General features: G+C 36.7%; 1 protein-coding gene across 2 annotated transcripts; it reads right to left on the bottom strand.

Annotated features, from left to right (window-relative positions):
• Positions 1-481: 481 nt before the first annotated feature.
• MYLIP (myosin regulatory light chain interacting protein) lies at positions 482-22,868 on the bottom strand. 2 transcript variants are annotated; one of them, XM_001367064.4, is made up of 7 exons: positions 22,366-22,868; positions 20,926-21,116; positions 6,710-6,895; positions 5,306-5,503; positions 4,635-4,799; positions 3,307-3,727; positions 482-2,043 (listed from the first exon to the last, which is right to left on the bottom strand). In XM_001367064.4, the coding sequence occupies exons 1-7, from the start codon at positions 22,450-22,452 to the stop codon at positions 1,954-1,956; spliced, it is 1,338 nt and encodes a 445-aa protein (XP_001367101.1). In that variant the 5' UTR covers positions 22,453-22,868; the 3' UTR covers positions 482-1,953. The 2 variants fall into 2 exon arrangements, with proteins under 2 accessions (XP_001367101.1, XP_056679438.1); XM_056823460.1 differs by lacking the exon at positions 22,366-22,868 and adding an exon at positions 21,226-21,996.
• Positions 22,869-25,597: the final 2,729 nt, after the last annotated feature.

Below are 25,597 nucleotides of genomic sequence, written 5' to 3'. Positions count from 1 at the left end.
ATGTCTGAATAGAGTGGAGTAGTTTTAAAATTCACACTTTGTGCATCTCTGTTTTCATCTCTAATCAAATTATTATAATGAGGAGACCAGAAATTTCTCTACAAGTTCCTTCAAGTTTTAAAACTTTGCTTGGGGACAAGTAATCCACTTAAAGGGTAATTGCTTATTCTGTCTTTAGACCTCCTTTATCTGTTTGATCTCTTTTATGCCTTTTACACCATCTATAAAACTTTTTCAAAATATGAAGAGTAACTGAGGAAAAAAAAACCTTTCCTATTTTCACTCGGCATTCTAATTTTCAGTCGGGGAACATGGACAATTTGGGAAAGCAAATGTACAATCCCTGAATAAATGCTTTTAGAATTTTGTCTATTAGAACTTGTGAGACAAAATAATGTTGCATTACTTTCGACATCATTTTCATTAGCTTTTCTATGAAGTAAAGCCTATCGTAAAGTACAAAGATAGAAAAGAAACCAAGTTTTTGCTTTAAAGTCTTTATTAACCTGAATATAAAAAGACAGAAATGTAATCTAAGATATAACAGAGTTCTTTATGTGGAAACAATTTTTTTACAAGTGAAAAAATAAATACCTCTTGCAATAAAGGTTTATATGCTAATGTGCCATAAAAAAGTAGAATTTTAATATTTTGACAAAATGTCTGTGCAAAGAAACAAATGCATAAACACATCACTGCTACATTAAGGCAATATGAAAAGTATACTCAGAAAAATCTCAGTAAAGTGACAGTGTGGTTTTCTAGCTTGAACTTCGCTAGTATTGCACCCAAGAAGGTAATCTAGGTTTCTCTATGTCCTAGAAAAACCCACTAGTTGATCAGAGTCCAAAATGCCCAAATGGGGAGTGGAAGGTAGGTTTAAGAAAACAATGATAAAACACAGCCCCAGCACCCCCCAATATAAAAAGAAGACAACCAAAAGTTAATACCCAAGCACTTAAAAATAAAAAAAGCTTATACAATGCTTATGATACTTAGGATAAGACTGTAAAAGTAAGGCTTGATAGTTCAAGCAAAAATCACCACCACTTTGGTGAGGCTGGAGTGAAGAGCTAGAAAGAACTATAATTACTACCATAGTTTGTACTAACCATGGAATATCTCTAGGGATGTCTAATTTAGTCTTTCTAGAGAAAATGATCTCCCTTTAAGTCAGCAGAAATGACTTTCCACCAAACCAATGGCCCCAAAGGAGTGGTTAACAATGAGCAGAAAATTATTTAACTCAGGATTTTACTTTTCAGAGGTTACCTTTCTGATACATGGAAATAAAGGGGTGGGGGGAGTATTGTTAGAGAAAGAAACAACTACCTCACACAGCATTGAATTATCTGTTATCTAACAGGCAGATTAGAATCTGACACTTAACCAGCCATTACTTTTTTAAAAGTCACAAAATAGATTTTAGAATATATTAATCCTCCAATCCTCATATTTAAACAAGTTATAAAGGCAAAAACTGATATTAAAACAATGTATACTTAAAAAAATTCCTATCATAAATGTTTGGAATGACTACAGAAAAGGAAACAAAAGAAATCTTTGCAACCAATTCCTAAAAAATTTGCTCTGGATAGGAAATTTTCTTCAGATACATTAAACACACTTGTAATATAATCCCGTACAAATGCCCAGTTTTTGGCATTGGTGTCACTTTATCTGTCACTCAAGAGGAAACTGGGCTTTTCCTTATGGGCTTTCTCATGATAGTCAAAGTTCTATGAGATGTTCATAACTTTGTTGTTCCTCAGGTACCACAAATGGAGATGTTTAAACCATGGTGGCTGTGTTTCCAGAAATGATTCTTTTGGGGGAACATTCCTCATTGCATACAGGTGTTGGAGTGACCATTTTTCCCACAATCATTTTTTTCCTAGTTCATAATAGTGCAGTTTGTAGAAATGTGGCTTGTAAATATATCAGTACAATATATCAGATGACTGTAAGATTAAGGAGACTCGTATGGGTAGGAAGATACACATGCTGAACATGTTCTATCCGGGATCTGCAAACTGGACATGACTGAAAAAGATAAAGACAAAATCTGTTAGAACACCTTTATGCTATGTTCTGGCCTTTTTTTTAGAGTAACCATGTGTACTATAGGGTAGTTTCTTTTTTAGAAAAGTATAATTAATTTAATTATCCATACTGGTTGGTGAGGAAATAATCCAAAAATGTGACTCAATTGTAATAAGAATTCTATGCACTCCTGGGGCCTGGATGGAAATGCTATAAACACAAAATGTTTATAATTTGAAAGAAATAAATTAATCAGGATTTCTACCAAATACTTAATAACAATAAGATATGTTGCAATCACTGAATGGCCATCACAGACTTTTTCTTTTCCCATATGATAGACTCCTAGGAAAATATGACCCATTCTCAAATCTTTGCTTAGACAAGTAATCCAGGAAGTAAATACAAAATGATAATCAGGCCAAAGTTAAGATTTTGATGATTATGTGAGTCAGCTGACTCAGTTTTGTTTGATCTATGATCAGGATGCACTTCTAGATTTAGTCAAGAGGTTTACAAACCTCTGCTCTTGGTTACAAGAAGAAACAAGTAGAGTGAATCAGCACAAATATACCCAACATCAGAAAATGAATCAGGAATGCCCCCTCCATAACAAGGCTGTGGTACCTTACACAACATCAGACAATAACTCTAGATTAGATTTTCATTACAGAGCTATTAATCTCTAAAACGATCTTGCCATTGGTCAGCTGCCTACTAGGGAATATTAATTTTTGCTTTTTAAGACTAGTTCACATACAATTGATGATTTGCTCAAAAAGTGGAGTATAATTTGCAATAGGTTGTATTCAATATCAGAAAGTAAGTGGGGGAAAAGTTTAAAAATGCCACTGAGGAAATTACTCCAAAGAATTTTTGAAGGTGGGTATTTGATTAGGTATCAAAATTAATCTCAATTCTCTAAGCACACAGAGGTAACTAAGCATACTGGATAGTAGGAAGAGTCTAATTGGATGAAAAAATGTTACATATATTAACAAAATTGATTTAAAACACTGTCTAATTTCAAACCTCATAACTAAGGAATAAAGATATTTTCTATTATTTTCACAATATAATTGCCAAAAAAAATCAGCATTTGATCAATATAGGAAATGTTAAATGATAATTTAAAAGAACTATATTGGATATCTATCTCTATCCATGTCATCAAATGCAGATGGCCATTTTTAATTTGTGAAAAACATAAATCGTCATCCAATAATGTCATAAACATAATAGTCTACTTGACATTTCTCATACCTGCAACTGTGCAGCACAACCTTCACAGCACACAGTATGACCACAAGGGCAGAAAGTTGAATTTATTTCTTCTTCACAGCACACCATACACAACATGGCTTCCTTCAGCTTTCGTAACTTTTCTTGAAGTGCTTTGGTTTGCTGGCAATTGAGTCCCTCACAGCTCCCACAGTTCATGCTACTCTCCGAAGACTTCAGGGGAGAATTGGGTGGGCTCTGGTCACTTCTTGAAACAAGGTCCACAACCCCAGCATTATAAAGAGCCCTCCTTGCATGATCATATACTTCCTTGGATGTTCGTTTAATGTCAAAGACATACTTTTTGCCAAGATTAATGTTTTCATTTAGAAACAGAGATGCCAGGTGACCCTTTAAGTCTCGACTATATTGCATCATGACAGCACTGGTAACTGTGTCACACCTGCAACAAAAGATTGAACAAAAGTCTACTTTGGTACTTAAAAGCCCTATGTTGTTTGCATTTCTATAATTTGGACAACTAAATACTCTAAGTCAGAAACTTAAAGCTTTGGGCTCTTAAAATTTTTAATGAGGGGGTTCTTTCTGTTTTATGTAGGTTTGAAAATAGTTTTGATAGTTCTATTTCTAAGTAGGATTTTAAAATGAAAGGGTCTTCAGTAGTTCTACAAGACTGAAAAGATTTTAATTTTCTGATTTAAAAAAAAAAAAGAACCATTATAGTTAAAGAAAAAGTAATTAAAATTTTAAAAGTTACAAAGGTAGCAGCTGTATCAGCACAATTCTAGGTTCACTAGAGAAGAAGATAAGGTAAAATAAAATAGGGAAGGAAAATGCTTCTATGATTCAAACAGAACCAAACTGATGACTCTGTTGGCTTCATGTAGTTCTGCTGCCATGGAAGTAAAAATATTCCCATAGGGTGACATTCCCATAGGGTGAACTTTTTTCAATTTTTGCAGGAGTCTCAGGTAGAACATTATATGAAAATGTGGTCAGCTTAGAAGACTGTGGAATTTTAATTTTTACATTTATTGCTACTGACAAGTTTTTTTTTTTTAATTTTCAGTCATTTTAGTCATGTCTGACTCTTTACACCCCCATTTGGGGTTTTCTTGGCAAAGACACTGGAGTGGTTTGACATTTCCTTCTCCAGATCATTTTACAGATGAGGAAATTGATGCCAACAGAATTAAGTGACTTACCCAGGGTCACACAGCTAATAGTGTCTACAATCAGATTTTTGTCTTCTTGACTCTTGGCTTGGCACTCTGCTCTATTCATTGTACTACCTAGCTGCCCCACTGACAAATTACAAAGGGTTAATTCATTTAAGTAGCCATGAATACCTGTAAAAAGCATGTGTTTCGGTAATTGCTCGGTAAAGTCCACTTGCTGCTCTAGTGCTGATCATTTTAAACAGGAGAACGATGCTATTACCAGATTCCTTGGTGACTGTTAGGTACACATTCTTTCCAGACTGAGTTGCCATCTGAACAACAGGATATGCAATCCTAAAAATGAGGGGGAAAGTTTTGATTGAGCCAAATAAAAATGTATGCAACTCGTGGTTTTTAGCCATAAATATTTTCTTAAATTCTGGCAGAAATATAGACAAGAGTAAAGCACAATTACTTAATGTGTCAATGACAAATAACCTTTTCACCCATTAATATATAAAGTTAAATAAGAAAAAAGTTTATACACATATAGATACAGATATAAATAATTATGCATTTACCAAAAATAGAATCAGACCAAAAAATAACCTAATTCTCTTTATGGACAGTAACTTGGCAGTGAATCCCTTACTTATTAATGCCTTCAGGCTAGTAAACTTCTATTTTCTAAGTTAGTGATTATTAAATACTAACAGAAGCCCAAAAAATATTAATGGGCATCCAAAAGAATGCATTTTATTCAAGGTATGATAATTTTTCAAACTTCCAACTCTGTTTTCTGTTTTCATAATCAAGGTCACAGGAAAAATATACCCCAGAGTTTTAACGACTTTGGTTACCTATTAATTGGGCTGAGATCATCTTTACAAATTGAGATTCCTTCAGGTCCTACACCAATGAGCAATTTTTGTCCTTCACTGTCTCTCACAGAATGCCATTCTACGCCATAGTTCTCCATTGCTGATACAATTTTCAAAACTTGGTATTCAGCTGAAGCCTGACTCATCCCTTCCAATTCCTTGTGTTTCATGGTAATACTGTAAAAGAAAAAAAAAAAGCTCTATCAGCAAAGAGTTAACCAGACATATTATTTGATGAAGATCTATAGATGAAGAGATCTCATTCTGGCCATATTATATGAATTACTGATAAGCTATATTGGTTTCATCACTAATGTTAATTAGTGATGAATGTGGCATAACTTAAATGCATTATTGCATTAAAGCTCACATTCCACTTGTTTTGAAAACTACAACAAAATACTCAAGATAGTTTGACAAACTAATAAAAAAAGGGGAAACTTTATAGGCTGGAACTTGAACTCTAAAATTCTGCAGAACTCTAAAAAATGTAAAGATATGGAGGGAAATTAACGTATTAGAATTTCAGAAGAATTCTATATTGCATACATTCCTAATACATTAAAAAGAAACATTAGAGGGATAAAATCAACATCTAGAGGTAAATAAAAGAAAAACCTAAAACCCATAGCAAAAAAAAAATTATATAATTAAATCTTTCTTGGATCAATATTACAAAAGATTGAAAATAGCAAGCAGCTAGAATAGACTTATATGGCATATTATCAATGATAAATATAAGAAATGCAAATGTTTTAATAAAAGATGTCACACACATGCATGATTAGACAGGAGGGTAGGGCAATTACACAGTAAGAGTGATGGATAACATGTGGAGAGTCCTGCCTAGTGAGGTACTGGCACCCACAAAATAGCATATCGGGTGGATATACTTTGAAGGATTTGCAGAAAGTCATGGACAAGCATTGAGACATGCACAGGATGAGATGCAGAGGGATTGTGACCAGCAAATGTAAAAAGAATACTCAATACCAATGAAATTAAGATTCATTGAAGTACTAGAAATCTCTACACTTGAGTTATTCAGTCAACAAAAATGAAAGGCAAAGGCAAACATAAGAATTTAAAGTTTTCAAAAGTGGAGAGTAGAGGAAGGGTAACGTAGTATAAGAAGGAAGAGGAAAAAGAGATTTCATTGGTGTTTATTGCTGTAATGTGATAGTCCACACCCAGGCATTAAGTGATGGAAGATTTATTCATATATAACTTAGCAGCCACAATTCTCTTCACATTTAAGACTATTCAAGTAAAGTGCTATTAAAAAGGAGGGGAGAAAGGGCAAGAGCTTAGTGTTAGCATACTTCATATCCACATGCCAATAGATTAAGTCAATGATCTGTGTAAGCAGAAGCCCATAGTTACCTGTTTAAGGCAGCACCTGTGAGCTCTTTTGCACACAGTTCCTCATAGTTATATTTGGCTGTATTTTGATTATAATCACCGAATTTTGTCTGCGCCAATAGTGCACTGAGTTCAACAGCATGCTCTGGGGAACACTGAAGATTGCCAGCCAACAGATCTTCCTTTATATGCAAGAAAAATATATGCCTACAAAAGAATGAATTTACTTTTAAAAGTACTGACTAAGAAAACTGTCCAATCAAACTTTAAATAAACAAAATTTTGAGAAATTAAAATAGCTGAAAACTCTTAATATCAAATATGAAATACAGCCAGTTTAAGCTAGATTAAATCATAGTAAAACAAAAGAACAAGTTTCTTTCTCATACAATTTAAATATTCCTTGGGATATTTCAGATCCATTACTCTTGGTAACCAACCTTCACACAAGCACTGATATTGCTCATTTCACTGAGATTCAATTTTCTCATTACTTAATACAGTGTTTTGTGCCCTCTATGATAAGAACATGTTACTGAACATTGCCAAACAAAGCTGTCGCAAAGTTAGAATGGCCAAGTTCCTACTTCACTCACAAGCTCCTGTAAAGAAACCACAGTAAAAACGTAAGGGCATTACTCAAAGAAAGTAAATATGGTTTCTATTAACTCAGACATCTGCTAGTCTTTAGGGCATTTGGGGAACAAGGTAAATCTGAAAAGAATCCATAAAAACCAGTTTTGTAATACTGACTATAGGGTCCTGCTCTAGGCAGAAGTTCCATAACGCCATGTTATGACACAGCCTCAGACAAAGATTAGGGAAGTTCCACCCTGCTTGTTTACTTTTTGGTCCCAAGCCTCAAAGAGAAAATACCATCAGGTAAGTAATATTTTAAAATATCTTTTAAGGAGAGAACTTAGGAGGGCAAAGATGATTAAATGTTCTATTGACCCAATCTAAACCTTTCAGAACTTATTTTTCAAGTTTAAATTGGTAAACAGGTCCTGGGTCACCAGGCAGCAAGGGGCCTTCTAACACTATCCTCAGCTTCTCACAGATAATCTATGCATGTGTCTAGACAGGCAGCTGTCAGGCCCAACAGGTGGTCAAAGAGTCAGTAACACTGACCTCTAGGTTGCATGGGAGTCAACTAAAACCATTCTGTAGATTAACCATTCTATATGTTCCACATTCTAGGCTGGTTCTGAAATAATTCTTAGTTACTTCCCTAAATAAGAAAAAAAAGTCTTGTGTTTAAACTTTCCAAAAAGGTAGAGTGTATTTTCCCAAGCATTCCATACCAAGTAAACAATGTCTTCCTCTTCAGAAACAGAATACATCATCTTGCTGAAATCACAGCATCATTCAGGCTATTAAGTGAAAGGATTCATGTTCTTAGAAGGGGGAAGGGAGAAGAGGAAAATTATCACCAAGAATAAAGCGACTCTAGTAACAAAACTTAGTGATCCTAACGCTGGCCATCCCTCTAGGTATGGGATTCTCTTATTAAAGAGAAAGAAGCATGTGACTGTGAGATCAATAAATGTATTTTTAAAAATCTAAAAATATGGCTTTTCAATAAGGTGATTCAGTGATCACTCAATGGAGCAGAGAAAGTTCAGAACATAGTATTTTCCTTGTCTCTATTTCCTACTAACCATCTGGCCTTTAACTATGGGTCCTCCCTACCCCACTCCAGTAAAGCAGGTGAAAGGTTACCCAAGGCTGTTCAGGGAACACTATCAAAACAAGCAGCTGTATTCAAACAACTGTTTCATGCCTGCAATGAGTGTTTCTTTTCACAGAAGATAAGCAGACAATATAACTAATCTGGTCCTAGCTACACCCTGGGACCAATTATAAAGTAAAAACTGGAGAGCATTTGCTGGTTCTTCAGTCTTAAATGAATGCTCAGAAAGATTATGGTATAATTTACAGATGAAACTTCAAAAACTACTTCCTAAACTAGTATTTTCCAAACTTAATTTGGAAAAGGAAGAGTTGGCAAAATTTCAATGCTAAAATCCTTTCTTAATGTCAAGTTGTATACTTAATATTAAAAAAAAATACCACCAATATAGATATTCTTCCATTGCTCTAATCAGGCAATTAAGGTTAAAACATCATACTAACTAAACCCTGAAATATGAAATTCTTTTAAGTTTGTAAATGTGGAAAACTCTGGCCAAAGGTATTGTTTTAGTTCATTTAAATGATTTGCATTCTTGGTATTAATTCAAGACTGTACAAAAGAAGGTTTTCTTATATTAATACAAAAATAATCAATTTTCAATAGTTATGAAAGGGTATTCCAAAGGTAATTTTTTAATTAAAAAAAGTTTCATTTTAAAATGAGCATATATTTTAGTGAAGAACAAAGTTGAGAATGTAAGACACTGAGAAGTCCTCTGTCTTAGTTTTCCATGATGGCCCTTCATACAGACTTACACAAATTCTACTGATCTGAAGTTAAAATACTTTGTTAACTTGTTTCACAAACCATAAAGCCCCCTTTTGCTTAGAGACAAGATTTATAGACCAATTAGGAGTTAGATTTCTTTTGATATCTAGAAATCTTCTAGAATAGTACCTGCTAATTTGCCAAATGCCTGGCTGTTGGTTACTCTGCAGTCACTGACCTAAAGTTACACTTTCCACTTACTATGGAATCTTGCATCATCCGTAGCCACACCAAGATTCACTTAAAATCAAATTGAACTTGCAACTGTTTCTGTAATGACTAACTCTGAAAACAATTTTTGATTTTATTCTAAAGTCTAAGCTGAACTTAGTCTTGGATAAAGAAACCTTTAAGTACAAAAGTATGTATAAAGATACTAAACTATAAGTAGGTTACATGATGGAAAATTAGTTTCCCAGGAGCCACCTGTGCTAGATTTTTGTTCTTCCAGTCTCTCTGTAACCCAATATTATGTAGTTGGCAAGACCAAAGGTACCATGGTTAAAATTTTCTGATCCACACTGTACATTATTATACTGAATAAATTACTCAGAGACATGGGTTTGATTGTCTCCAATTAGATACAAAATAAGTCTGTTGAACCAATAAGAATACTTTTCAGTATTGTGGTTTATACTCTAACAGATATTCCCTAGAATCAAGGTTTAGATAACTTAAAAGTGCAGTTCTCTACAAGTACTCAAAACTGATTCTTTGATGAGAAATCACACCTATTAAAATTACTTCATGCCAGGACATTCCATATTATTAACTTCAGAGACCTTGCCCTACCACCTTAAAGCATACAAAAACCAGTGTCCTAGAGACATCACAAACTCAGCAAGTCCCAATCTGAACTCTTTCCTACCAAAATCATCACTCTTACAAAACTTCTCTTCTTTTGTTGAAGGCATCATCATTCTTCAAGTTCCCTAGATTCATAACCTTGCATTTATCCTCAATTTTTCTCTTCCTCAGTCCATATTAATTCAATTTCCAAATCATTTTTGTGCCATTTCCACCTCCAACTTCCCCTTATCTAACTCTCTCACAGCACCTTAATTCAGGCCTTTATAACCCAACTATTGCAAAATCAAGTCCCTCTCTACTTCAATCCATCTATAAGTACAGATCTGACTATTTTTCTCACCAATTATTTCTAGTTGCATCTTATTGCCTCTAGAATTATGTGAAAACTCCCAAACTGGTCTTCTCTTCTGTCTTGGGGGGTGGGTGGGCACTGGCTGTCCCTCATGCCTGAAATGAACTTTCTATTTTGTCTTTGGGGGTGGTTAATCAACTTCAGTTTTTCGGAGACCATTGAATTCCATGACTTGCTTCATCATTCTGCAATACAGATCTTGCTTCATCTGCATTACACACATACACAAAACGGGACTTTGTTTCATAGAGATGGTTCATATATTGAAAGAACTCTGTGATTTCCTAAAGGCAATCCAACTCTCCTCCTCCTATTCAAATCTGACCTTAGGGACTCATTTTGCATTTTCATTCTTGTATTCCTTAGCAATGGGGACAGCTAAGTGGCACAGTGATAGAGTGCTGGAATTAGCATCAGAAAGATTCATCTTCCCGAGTTCAAATCCAGCCATAGCCATTTATTAGTAGTATGACCTTGGGCAAGTCACTGAATTGTGCATCTATATATCAGCACATCTTTATATATATATATAAAATGAGCTAAAGAAGTAAATGGCAAAACTACTACAGTATCTTTACCAAGAAAATCTTAAAGGGGGTCATGAAGAACTAGACATGACTGAAATGACTAAAAAACAAAAAAGAATATAATAGTCTTCTGAGAATAAAAGAATACAGTATAACTTTTCAATTAACTATTCCTCATTCAACAATTTATATTAAGCCTATCTAGTTCTAAATTATTTTAAACCTAATTGTTTTTTCCTAATTATGTTTTGCTTAGTTGAAGCTATTTTGCATTAGTGAATATCTAATCTCTTTATTGCATACTATATCAAATTAATATTTTTGTATCCCCTGTTATAGGCCTTTTAAAAGTTTTTAGCCTAATTCTACAATGTATACACTTGTAGGTGGGTCACTGGAACAGGATGCCAAGAAAACATAAGCCAACCGGCACATAAATCTGCCAGCATTTATTGATGAATCAAGATAAGTCAGTGAGTAAATAAACATTTACTAAATACCTACACTATGCCAGGTACTATGCTAAGCAACAGGGATAAAAAAAGCGGCAAAATTATAGTCCCTACCCAGATTAAGCTTATCATTAAATATTAAAATTTAAAAATCATCTGCAATACAAGTTGAAATCACTAGTCCACAAAAATCTAAATGTGTAATTTGTTTTACATTCTTTTCTAGTATCAGCTTTGTGCTTGAGCACCCTGATATTACTATTCCATTCTACCCCCTGGTTATATAATCAAATAAAGAATATGTCAACATCCTGTAACACTTATCTGAAGAGACTTGTCTATGACAAAGATTGAGATTAATAAATTTTTTAGTTCTCTTAAAAAAATCAAAATCCATAGATTTTGATGAAAGACAAAGAAAATCTATCTTTATCAGCTAGAAAAATAAGAATCATCATATTTAGCCTTTGTAGCTATCATAGCTAATAATTTTAACATCCACAAAAGTCCTATTCTGATGTTTCATTAAAACACAACATGGATGCAACCCAAAGCTCTTTGAAGGCAATGTTAAGAGTGGGCAAGCCTTTGTAGGACCTACCCTGCTAGATTTCAATGAGTCCTTGGTTCACTCCTCCCCTCCCCTACAAAGCTGTGCTCTTAAAAGCTTCAAAAAGGCCATAATGAAGGTAACTGCAACTCACAGCAACTAACATTTTACCTAGATTTAGGAAGTAAATTTGACTGGTCCTTATGACCAGTTAATTGTCAAAGCTAAGTAGATTCTCATGGAAGTTATCACTCCCAGTTCATAAAAGGTCAAAGAGAAATGCCCCTACTTCTTTAGGGAGACCTTCTTTGTAGAATTTTTTTCATTGTTTTCTCTCCCTTGTTTGCTGCTAAAGTCCATCATCTTTGACTCATAACATTTGTGTATTAATTTTCTTTCAGAAAAGTTGGGAGATTCTGAACACAGCAAGAGTCAAATAGCATCACACCAAAATAAACACTAAATTAGAAAAATCAAAATGAGAAGTTATGGTATGAAATTAAAATAGCCCCAACCTAGTGTATACTCAAATGAGCCACCAAAACCAAAAAGAGAAAATGGATACAGCCAAAAGTTGTCACGATTTCCTAAGGAAATGTAATCAACCAAGGGGCAGAAAAATAGCAATATCTTTGGGAAATGGAAAGATAAGGCCAACAAAGGCAAAACTAGTTTAGAGAAGAGAGAAGGAAGTAAGCATTTAAAAAGTCTTATGTGCCAGGTAATGCTTTAGACACTTTACAAATAGTATCTCATTTGATCAGCACAACAACCTAGTGAGACAGGTGCTGCTATGATCCCTAATTTACAATTGAAAAAACTGAGATAAACAGAGTTTAAGTGACTAGCTCAGGTTCACAGTTAGTAAGTCCTGATTCTAAGTCTGAAGCTCTATGTACTGCCTAACTAGAAAATAATTAGCTGCATAATTAAAATATAAACTAATTTGTAGAGGATGATACTGAAGATTATGCACAATATTGACTCAATGCAGCAGGAGGTAGAAGAGGAAAAAAACAAGTCTTATAAAAGGCTTAACCTGAAACCCAGTTATGCTACATCATCTCAGAAACACTTAAGATGAAATTGAGAATATAACAGATCAAAAAGAATGTCACAGAATGTTGATATAGCATTTTCAAACTATTTTCTTCACAAAGGCACATTGAGATGAACATGAAGCAGAAATGCCACTAAAGAAAATAAAATTGGGAGGAATAGCTACACCAGACTAAATATGCAAGGAGGACCTCTATGTTAGCAACAATACAATATTAAAGTTTTTGAGGGATTGATAAAAAATGCAAAGAGCTCAAGCAAATAGAAGTTATTATGGACACTACTACTATGGAAAAAGAAAAATATCAATGATTATCAATCTTTTTTTCTAATTTCTCATCTTTATGAGAATAATCTCCACACATTAAGGCCATTCTTGATGAAAGGGAACTGCTAGGCTTTTGCAAAGAGATATCTATAGCATACCATGCTGTTGTGTGTAGATCACCGTAAAGATCATACAAGGCAACCCTGATAGACACCAAATAATTTCATTTCAATATTATTTAAATCAAGGGAAGAAAAAATTAAGACATGTATTCTTCAAAGATTTTTTGTTAATATTATATAGAATACTGACTGATCCTAATTGGGAGGGGGGGGCTGTTCCTTAGAGCCGAGATCCTCCAATTGCTCCAATGTCAGGATGCCTGTATTAAGACCTGGAATGCTAACAAATGTGTCCACTGAGGTCCAAAACCATTCAAAGATTTGTAGTGATGATATCAATGGATGAAAAATGTATATTACCCAGTTATACACACACACACACACACACACACACACACACACACACACACACACATACACACAATATACAAGGTTATAAATATATACATTTCAAATCTATCTTGTACCTTTATACTGATCATGAATAGATGACGCAGATGGACAGCAGCTCTATAGGAAGACTGGGGGTGTAGAAAAACAAATACATTCGGAAAGCTGCCTAGTATTTTTAAGGTCCTCAAGCTTCTCCCCCCAAAACTTATAATTTCAAACCACTATCCTTTTGGTGGTGCTATGTTTCTGTGAATAATGGAATAATGTGGTCTCCAAAAAACAAAATCCAAGTGAGTTGCCCAAAGGGCAATGAAGAGAAACAGTAAATTGATGACAGTATGTTGCCCAGGATTAAGATATCTGAAATACAAGTGTAGAGAAGGAAGTGAGCCAATAATGGAGCAGGGTAGGAATAAGATAGATACAGGTGCACTGGTGGCCAATGTGATGTTAAATGGAACTACTAAAAGGAGCTCAGCAGGTTCAGTGGAACCCTTTTTAGAAGATTTTTGGAAAGATATAGATAAAAGTTATAAAAAGTGAGATGACCTGAGTGGCAATCTGCATCATTAGAAGGAACTAGGTGGGTGATTGTGCATTCATAGTACAAAGTCAAAAAGGAAACAGTTCTTGCCCTCAAAGGGTTTGTAGATAAAGGAACACAACATATACACATAAACATATATGAAATAAATGCATAAGAAATATAATTTATGGGAGCAAAGATGAATCAAAAAATGTTTCACAAAGAAGGTAAGTTGAATGAGCTAAGTTTGAACGTACTTTTAAGGTACTTTTCAAGTGAAGAAGTAACAGTAAAGGTACATTCCAGGGATGAAGGTCAACTTGTACAAAGGCATGGAGACTGGAGTGGAGTGGTATGTATGAGACTGGGGAGTGTGTGAAGGAAAGTAATGGACAAAAAGACTACAGCCAGGTAGCTAGACAGAGGAGTTTGCATTTGACTCCAGAGGTAATAGACTCAGAGTCAGAGAATTTAAGTTTAAGTTCTATTTCTGATACTAGCTAGTGAGGCATGAGCAAGTCACACCTCTTTAGGCTGTTTTTTAATCTATAAAATGGAAACAATACTACTTCCATTACCTTTTTCACAAAGCTATTATGAGTAAACAGCTTAGCATAAAGTGCCAAATAAGTCTAAGCTACAATTATTTCCATTTGTTCTACTTATCAGAAACAATATTTCTGATGGCACAACTCTGATTGTGCCACTCCAAGACCTTTAATAGCTCCCCACCAACTATCAAAAATCTTCGTCTGGCACTGGAGCACTAATGATTACAACCATCTTGAAGTACATGAAACGCTCTTCAGTGGAAGGACAAGCCTTATTCTGCTTTGTCCTAGAAGACAGTATTAGGACCAACAAGAAGTTTTAAGAGATCTAGGCCAAAGCACAATGCCTCAGGAAGAAATTCCATAAAGTAGAAAGCAGAACATTTATTTGTTAAGGATGTTGAGGAGATTTATATTTTTGATTGGACCAGATAACTGCCACCACTAAAGTCTCTTCATATCTAAGATAATATATTTTTCTTTTCTTTCCTCTCTCTCTTTTTTTTCCAAAACCCTTACATTTTTGTTTTAGAATCAATACTAAGTATTGGTTCCAAGGCAGAAGAGCAGTAAGGGCTAAGTCACTATGGTTAAGTGATTTGTCCAGGGCCACACAGCTAGAAGTGTCTGAGGCCAGATTTGAGCCCAGTCTTCCTGACTCCAGGCTTCACACTGTATCTACTGCGCCACCTATATACCCATTATTATTGTTAGAACAAACATATTTTAAATGGACTAAGATATCAGTTGAGAGGAAATCAGTCAGTCATATTGCTAGAATGCAGTCATGGCAATCAGAAAGAAATGGAGGGATTGAGTTTGAAAACTCCTGATATAATTTTGGAAAAGTCACTGAAAAACTAGAGACATTCTAATGTGTAAAATGAATCACTAAGACTGGAAAATCTAAGGTTATTCCTCTCAGACTTTAAGCTACCTCTTAGTAAACAATCTTAATACTTCTTTGTTATCCTAAAAGAGCAAATAAGTACTTCTAAGTGTTAATCATAAGTCAAAGGTGACCTCATGACAATGAGGATTGTTATGTTAAAATGGAGGGGAAGCCCTGTTTATTAATAAAGACAGCAGATCAGGGCTTTGTGTAACCTGATCTCACAGGGTAACTAACTCCCTCTGAGGCAGAGAGCAACACTCTGTCCTAGGCCAGAACAAATCTTATGGGAAGGGTTACACAGCAATTGTGCCAGGAAGAGATAACCCCTTGGGAACAGAGGATAATGGTTTCCTAAGAATTTTTGCTTTACCTAGCTTCCCAAGGTGTTCCTCTTCTGGGACAGAAAGCTGACCTGGTAGAGAGATCAGAATGGGTGACTGGGAGGTTTAGCTAAACCCATTCTATCAAGATACTCTCCTGAATAAAACCCACAACCCAACAATCTTCTTCCTTTCCCTAACCATAATAGATCTGACTGCTTTCCTCGATTTTTAATGATCATTTATTTAAAAGAAAGATAACAAGGATAGGGCAGGTAAGAGATTAAAGGAGTCCCTAAACTAAGGATGGCAAGCAATGGTGGCTGGTCTTGAGAGCCCCTTAGCTAAAGCCATCGCCAAAGTTTGATCATCCTCTCTATCTATTGTTTCTCTGTGCTATCTTTCCTAGAGGAATAGTCTCTAGGGTAACTGGAGTAGCAGGATGAGGAATCAGGAACTAGGAGCAATTCCGTCTTCTTCAAGGAAAATCCCTGAAGATACTCAGAAGTTCAAATCCGCTCTCTTGTTGATCTTATTTTCTTCTTCTCAGGAACTTCAAGATATTATAGATCTTCAGTTGATAGGAGAATCTTTCTCAGGAAGGGATTCACTTCCAAAAGACTGGAGAGTGAGACCCAGAGGCAGCTACCAATCTACAGTCTATCCCTCCTCCAAGACTCTAAGAATCTTCCTGTCAATCATCCACTACACTGCATTCCAATAGCATCTCCTTGTGAGCACACTCCTTCCCCCAAAATACCATTCTACAGTTACTATAGTATAGTCCAGCATTTTACACATGAAACACTGTAGGATTATTTTACAGCATAATAAAATGCCAGATTTCATCCCTACCTGAACAGTCAAAACATTTTGTCTAGAGACAGCTAGATAATACAGTGGATAGAGGGCCAGGTCTGGGCCGAGGAAGACCCCAGTTTAAATCTGGCCTCAGCTATTTCCAAGCTGTGTGATCCTCAGCAAATCACTTAACCCTAATTGCCCAGCCCTTGCCACTCTTCTGTCTTAGAATTGATACTGTCAAACTGTAAAAGGGTTTTTCTAAAAATTTAGTCTATTTCTTAGAATTAGCAAGAAGACTAGAAATCAAACATTAAAAAAAACTCAAAACAATTAAACTATGATTCCACAGAAGTAATATATTCCTAAACCTCATAAAAATAGTGAAGTGTTATAGCCAATGCTGACTGGTGATTTAGAAAAGGATAGAAAACTACATTAATTGGTGAAGGCTAAAATATAGTGTTTTTTTTTTTTAATGAGAGAAACAGTTTTACTTCCAAGAATATAGTCTTGCTTTACTGACTAGATAAATTTGTAATTATCATTTGTAACTTGTAATTGATAAAACAAAGCAGTTCTGGCTTTTGATATTATAATTATATGCTTATGTGTAAATGGATACTTCAAATCCTTAAAAACACTTTATTTTCATAAATACACAAAACCAGACCCCTCTCCATCTTATTCACACTATTCATTTGCTTGGCAAATCATTCTTTTTTTCCAAGCCCGTGTGCCAACAGGTTATAAGTAAACTTCGATTCAATCCTATCCAAATGATTATGAATCTCCAATTAGAGGGATATGATTTAAATGAGGTTTTAGTATAAAATAATTTGATCAGTTTCCAGCATCAAAATTATGCTATAGGTGAAGCCATTAACAAACTATTATAAAGTCTCTAGAATGGCAAGTTTCAAATCAGTAGAGGAAATATACTAGGTAGCTAAGGGGGAAGAGTTGTGCAAGAAGGAATATATTCAGGAATGACTACGAATTGAAAAGCATCAATAAAAACTACTAGAGCATAAAGCTTCAAAGATTCAAAAACATAACTTACATGGTTACAAATGCTTTTAGAATGCTTTCAAAAACATCTCATTTGATTCTCAGAACAACTTTCCCAAGAGTGGTGGTACAAGTATTTTCATTTTACAGATGAAAAAAGGGTCAGATATTTGGCCTGCCCCAGGTCACACTAAGTGGCATAGCCCCCTTTTGACATATCACATTGCTTCTCTAAAATGCATCTGAATGCAAAATAACATCAATAACAAAATGTATTAACTTAATGAAGGAAGAATTCTAAGTTATATTAACAGTTTGTCTTTGGAATAGTCACTGTAAAAAATAGACTATGTTTTTCTAGACATTTTTCTTGTTTCATTTCATTTCAAGGATCAAAGGAGAGAAGGGGGATATATTTGAGATATGACCAAGGTAAAACTGACAGCCTTGGCCAAACTGGAGCTGAGGATGACACCTAGAAGGAGAAGCTGAGAACTGGGAGGATGTTTTTTTTTTTTTTTGAAAGGGAAGAAGGTTTAGGGAAAAATATGAGTTTGACTGTGGGCCTGCTGAGTTTAAGATGTCTATGGGACATCCAGTTTAAGATGTCTAATCAGGAGAGTAGGGAGGTTAGGGCAGGATAAGGTAGATTTGAGAATCATTTGCATTGGAATGATAACTGAATCCAAGGGAGCTAATAAGATCTTCAGTCACATAGTATAGAGGGAGAAGAGGGTCTAGGTTAGAGCCCTGTGGGACACCCACATCTGACAGTCATGGCCTGGATGGAGAGGTAGGAAAGGAGATTGACTGACAGGGTCAAAGGCTGAAGAGAGGTCAGGGAAGACTGATACAAGGTCACTGGACTATACATGAAAAAAATTCCAGGATAAAGCAATGGAAATAACTGTAAATGGTATTTAACCATTTTAAAAGGGCCTAACATGAGTCTATTTTACCTCCTTCCTATAAAAGGCAGGAGTTTAAGCTGAAGTATAGGTACTAGGAAAAGCTGCTCAGTGAAAATTAACCAGCTGTTCTAGGCATTATGCTTTTAGTCTCTCTTCTGGATTGTTGTTGTTGTTTTAAATTCTTACTTTTGGTCCTAGTAAAAACTCTTAAGAGAGAAGGGCAAAGGCTAGGGAAATGGGGTTAAGTGACTTGTCCATGGTCATACACTAAAAAGTGTCATGTTGAATGTCAACACTGTCTTTAGATTATAAAAGCGCTACATAGGATTCTAATACAGTCCTAATTCTAAAGTTGAATTATGTGGCAAAAAGTCCCCATATTTTCATGTGTAAAATGAATTTAATTTTTAAAATTTTAACTCTTATTACAGAAATATGGTAAAGACCAACTAATAAATAATTTAAGCTAGAATTCTGTGAATGAGATGAAACAAAGATATTGCACCATTATTTAAATGAAGTACTCATCAAAAACATGAAGTACATGTTTTTATACAAAAACAAAAGTTCTTTTGATTTTATCAGAATTAATTTATTTTTATATCCAAAAACCCAGAAAGGTCTAGAGGAATATATATAGATATGTATTTTTTTTTTTTAGGAAGAAATGGTTTTGTACATGGGGTATAACATTATAAACTCAAGATAACCTACTGACAAAATGGGCAACCTCCCACATCTATCTGGAGGAATATTTTAAAAGACCACCATGCAATCAAAATTCAAGTGTTGATTTTCTACTGACCTACAAATCATAAGTGCTAAGCAGAAGCTTTCACAAAGCAGCTTCAAGTTCAAATCACATAAACATTACATCAATTAATAGGATTGAAAAGAATTAATTTGGACATTTTAAAGGATTATTCTTAAATAATGAGAGTTCATAGGCGGGTGGCCTTTAGAGCCAATAGGGATATAAGGATAAGAAAATTAATTTCAGAAAGACTTATTGATCCAGGTCACAGGTAGTAAGCATAAGTAGAACAGAACATAGGTCTTGCTAACTTTAATTGCTCTTTCCATATATCCCAATGCAAACTTATTTTGTTAAAAAAAATAAATATGGTATAGTATTTATGATTTTCTGTGAACTGAGAATATCAGGATTATCAACTAAGAAAAGTATGGCCATTATGAATTCTGAGGGCATGGGATTTTACTACCCAATACTCAAAAGACTAGCATGAGTCCATTTTCCCTCCTTCATATATAAGGCAGGAGTTTAAGCCAATGTGTAGTTACTAGGAAAAATATTAATAATTTTTATCCAAGATTTACTGTTTTAAAATAAACATTTTTCAATATGCCAATTTTAAGCCAATTGTCAGGGCAGGATTTCAGTTACACAGAGCAGAAAAGTCTCTTGAATTTCAATCAACAAATGTTTAAAAGCAGCAACTCCCCCTACCCCCACCTTGGGCCACTGTAGGAAAGCATTATAACCAAACCAGAATGACACTTTTTGCTGCATCTACATGAATGTTAAATATTCAAGATTGTTATAAATTTTCTTTTCGAGCACATCATAAATTTTCTTTAAGTTCCAAATATAAAAACCAAGCCTAATGATGTTTCAAATAAGGGAAAACACTAAATTCTACCATGCTTGCCAGACAACTTCAGGCAATTGTTAGAAGTTGTTTTTTTCAGCGAGAGCTCAGGGCTGTTGTAACTTGAGACTAGGCTGAATTAGTTGACCAAGTTTAAGTAACCTAAGAGGTACTATTTCCGGCTTTTCAGTTAGAACGGCTTACAGTGACCTAGAGTAACACGGCTGAGCCAGAGGTTACTATCGGACATTTAGACTTAGGAGGAAGAACTCCTAGCCACCCATAAGTCTTTATAGCACTACACACTAGCGTTTCATATGAAATCATTCCTGCTCTTCAAGTAAGTCTCCAAAGAACCAGAAACACTCTCTCTAGCTCCCCTTTTAGATTTCTAAAATGCACCAATTAAAGTATGCAACATCACTCCCTTCGAAACCTCAATAAAAAGTTGGAGCAATTTTTACTTTCTTAATAATTTTTAAAGTTTCCATTTTTTTGCTTGCTAAATATCCCATCTGGAAATATATAAAATCTGAAATATGATTATCTAGGTGAGTTTTAGAACAATAGCACCACAGTCACATTTTACATTAGTTTATTTTGGCTTCATTTTACCTAGTCTGCTCCTGTAAAATGAGATGTGGCTCCACGAAGAACTTGACTCTTAGTTTAAGTCTGTAAGGGGCCAGCCCATCCATCTGCTGGGAAATTCGGTTTCTCAGATTCAGCCATAAACTCTCGCCTTTGCTACCCGTAAACTGCAGTCCAAAATAATCAACTTCTATAATTCCCAATCTTCTGCAAACCTAAAACAAAAGATGAGCACATCACTTAAGCAGGAGGACGGGTAGTCAAGCTAGCCTGTCATTAAATTTACAGATTACATGTAAAAACAAATTCAGGATCTGTACCCACCCAGACATGTTTTGCAGCATAGGAGAGTGCTAACTCGGGAAACAATGCTTAAAGGTTCCCGAGGTTCCAGGTATGATACTTGAACGGACTGTGCTCGATCTAATACCTTTAGTATGCTTGTCAATAACCCTCAAACGCAGCTTTAAAGTCACTGAAGCAAACCACTGGCTATTTTCCATTTGACTCCAATCACTGGGACTCTCTGCACCAGCACAATCTGTACAGAGGAATTTTCAGTTCAGTATCTGAGTGATTTTAGCCATATGGACACTTAAAAAAAAAACAAGCCGGGGAAACAAACACTCCACAAGTGTCAGCTAAAGCTCTCCAAAAGGTTTCTCAGACCTCTCAGGTCTTGGAATCTGGATTTAGTTTGGGAGCTTCCGTAGGAGTCAAACTTACTGGCTAGGATAAACTGTAACCCGTTCTTCCCCCCACCCCCACCCCCTTTTCTTCTAAAAACTTCCAAAGGCAGAGATGCCAAAAATCCAACAGGCAGTGCTGGGAGATGGTGGGGCTGTGTGGGGGTGGAAGGTTATCCAAACCACTGACAGTTCTGCAAAACATTAAAACCGATGGCAGATGTTTGGAAAGCAGGACACGTTCAACAAAGGATCCTCCTTGGCATCTCAAGGACAACAAGGGGACTAAGGGACAACTGGTCCCGAACGGGCTGGTCCACTGAATCGGGGTTGAATCTTGCAGCAGAGAGGAGGGGATAATATCAAGCGGACACCTGCCGCAGGTGTGCTGCCTTCTTAGGGGACACTCCCCCCCACCTTGGGCGCTCACATCCCCGGCGTTCACCGACAGACACAGACACGCAGCCCCATGCTCCCCCACTCTCTAGGCGGCAGGGGGAGGAGGGGGCGGCGGCTTCTCGGCGCGCTTCACGCCAGCAGGCGAACCGCACGGCACGCGGGGTGCGCGGCCAAGAGGCTCCAGCGCGTTCCCCTGGGCAGCGGTGGTGGTGGTGGTGGTGGTAGCTGTGGCGGCGGCGGCGGCGGCGGCGGCGCCGGCCCCGCTTGGCCGCCCTCCTCCCCGGGGCCGCAGTGACCGCCTAGAGGCCCGCCAGCAGGAGCACGGAGGAGGGCCGCCCGGACGCTGGGCCGTCTGTCCCCCTTCCCGCTCTTCTCTTACCTGGTAGAGACAGTCTTCGCCGTTAGCTTTCGCCTCCACCTCCACCTCCATCAGCACGGCGTCCGGCCTCGTTACATAGCACAGCATGTTGGGGGGCCACCTCGACCTCCTTTTTGGTGGTGCCGCCGCTACCTCCCACACAGTGGCTCGAATCCCGTCTTCGGGCTAGCCAAGAGCTGCGATAGGAGAGGAAATAACTCCAACAGATCCCTCTCCACCCGCCCTCCCTCTCTCAATTTCTCAATCTCTCTCCAGCCCGGTTCCGCCGCACTCCAGCAGCTTCACTGCTTGCCCCCAGTCAGAGACTCCCACTGATATAGAGGCCCCGCCTCCTCCGGATGGGGCACCGACCAATTACAGAGCTCCGTTCCCTTCGTCCTCTACTCTAATCCACCAATACCGGAGGCCGGCTCCATCTCCAGGCCCGGGCCTGAACGCTCCCAGGCGCTTGACCCCGGGCTGACTGCTCTAGGGCGCCTCGCGGTGGACTAATCGGAAAGGCAGACTCATCTTCGTCCTCAGCATGCAGGGAGTGCAAGTCTTGAGCTCCCTACAGTGCTGCAGCAACCCCTGGCTTGGAGGCGGAATTTTTTCTGCTAAGAGCAGTAAATTAAAACTCGCCAACTGTCGGGTGTTTGTACTGAGCCTAACTTAGAGTTTCTATTAAGACACTCTAGGAAACCATTTCCAAAAGCGAAGGGAAAGGGTAGATCCAAGCCCTGGAGGAAACTGCAATGTATTTCCCCTGCTTTTAATGTAGTCAAAGGTGATCTTTAGTCCTCAGTGTTTTAAAAAGTTTTTGCACATTGGCAAATGAAGCATTCAAACTGAAGAATCCCGGTCGTTGCTACTCCTACAATATGAAGAAGGCATTTTTATCAACCATTTTGCTTTAAGGCTAATAGTCTACCCTATCTAATTGACCTCTTACCTCCTGCCCCTGCCCTGCGGAGTGTCCTTTACTTGCAGGGTATTCTTTCTAGCTTTCCTTTACACTGCTTCTTCCAAGGTCTAAAGATTTATCTGTTAGTAAAGCTGTATCCATCCAAGGAGTGCTTGTTGATAAGGATATGCAACTCTTTACTCAATTCCCATATTAACTAACCAATTGTTATACTATCATTCCACAGGATCTTTGAAGCACCCAGAAACATGCTCTTATGTCAACCTGCCTGATAAATTGCCACTACTACCTACATTGGTTCTTTGATCTGTTCTTTTCCCTGCAGCTCTTATTTCTAATGATCTATTCCATATGGTTACCCAATCCATTATATCATTTCTACCCTATTGGACCTTAATTACTCCATCAACATTTTTCAGTTCAGTCATTACCTCTGGATTCTGCTGCCAGACACAACTAGTGGACAAGAGTTAGTATAGGTGGTCTAGTGAATTGAGAACCAGACCTAGAGATGGGAGGTCCTGGGTTCCATTCTGGCCTCAGACAATTCTAATCTGTATGACCCTAAGCAAATCATTTAATCCCAATTGCCTAGCCTAGCCCTTAACTCTTCTGCCTTGGGACCAATACACAGTACTGATTCTAAGAGGAAGATAAGGTTTTTTTTTTTTTTTAAGAGTTAAAATAGACACTAAACTTGTGATTTTATTGATGTAAGAACTCCCCAATGAGAAAACACCCTCCATGGCAGTGCAGATGTACCTTCTTTGCAATGTGAAATTTTAGTGAATTAATTGTTGAGAGGTTAAAGGCTTGACCAAGACCCATGACCAATGTTGGTCAGAAGGTAGAATTTAAACTGAGATTTTTCTGACTTCTGGACTAGTTTTCTAAATACAAAGACAGGCTTATCTCCCAAGAGATAATTTAATTTATGATAGTGGGATAACAAATTTTAATGAAAAGTAATAGTTCCCACTGTTCTTCATTCAGGTCTAGGTAATATCTGCATTTTTAGAGGATGTCTTAAAATACTAAAACTCACAATTTTCTTTTCTGTGTATTAACCTGGGGGTAAAGGAGGATTTACAAGGAGTACAAGGAGGGAGAAGATGGTAGTGGCAGAGTGAGGTATTTTTCTTCCTTTTTAAACTCTTGCCTTCTGTCTTAGAATTGGTATAAGTTTCAGATGAGGTTAAATGACTTGCCTAGGGTCACACAGCTAGGCTGTTAAGATTTAAACCCAGTACCTTCCATGTCATGGCATCTATTCACTGAACCACTTACCTGCTCTGCTAACGAATTCCTTGAATAATTCGGTGGAAAACACATTAAAAACAAACAAACAAAAAAAAAACTCCAACTCAACAGACATCAAGTATACAGTCAAATACATGATTGAATATGAATTTCAACAATGGTAGAGCTGACTTTTCTTTTAAATCGATAACCTCAACATGTCACTTTCAGAGCTGTTCTGCTTGTTATTGATTCCTTCTGGTCTTCTCTCTGTTCTTTCCACATTTTAATTTTGGAACTCCATCTCAATACCCTTTCTTCCTCTCTACATTGAAAATTGAAAGGAAGGAAAGAAAAATCCTTGTTTATATTTATATATTTACTATATACAGAGTTAAGCAAAACAAATTCACACATTGGTCATGCCCTGAAAGAGTGTCTCACTCTGCATTGTGACTTTATCATCTCTATGTCAGGAGGTGGTAGCAAGGGTAGTCTTTACATTGCTTAAAGATCTTTAGTCTTTCAGAGTTTTTTGTCTTTACGTTACTTTGGGGACACAACTTTAAAAAACAAGCTCTTAAGAAAAAGCTATGTAATGTTATTTTGTTGTTTTTCAGTCATTTTAATCATGTTTGGCTTTCTACTACCTCATTTGGGGTTTTATTGACAAAGATTCTGGAGTGGTTTTCCATTTCCTTCTACAGTTCATTTTACAGAAGAGGGAAACTAAGGCAAAGATGGTGAAGTGACTTGCTCAGGGTCATATAACTAGTGTTTGAGGCCATCCTAACTTCAAGTCTAGCATTCAATCCACTGTGTCATATAGCTGTACCGTATAATGTTATAAGCTAAGATTTTGAAACTCCAAACTCTTTTTGAGAAAGCATTACATATCTGGGACAAGCTATTTCCATGAGACCAAGGCCAACATCAGTTGGGATAGGATTGAGCTGGAAGTCACCTAAAGGCAGCCAGGTGGTACAAGAGATAGAGTCTTGGGTCTCAGGAAGGCATCAGTTTGAATCCAGCTGTAGACGCAGTAACTGTGGACCTAATACAAATCACATAACTTCCATCTACCCCAGT

The sequence above is a fragment of the Monodelphis domestica genome, chromosome 3 (genome assembly GCF_027887165.1).
Source record: "Monodelphis domestica isolate mMonDom1 chromosome 3, mMonDom1.pri, whole genome shotgun sequence".
Taxonomy (NCBI): domain Eukaryota; kingdom Metazoa; phylum Chordata; class Mammalia; order Didelphimorphia; family Didelphidae; genus Monodelphis; species Monodelphis domestica.
The sequence above is the reverse complement of the archived record's forward strand: the minus strand, read 5'-3'. Positions and strand labels throughout refer to the sequence as shown.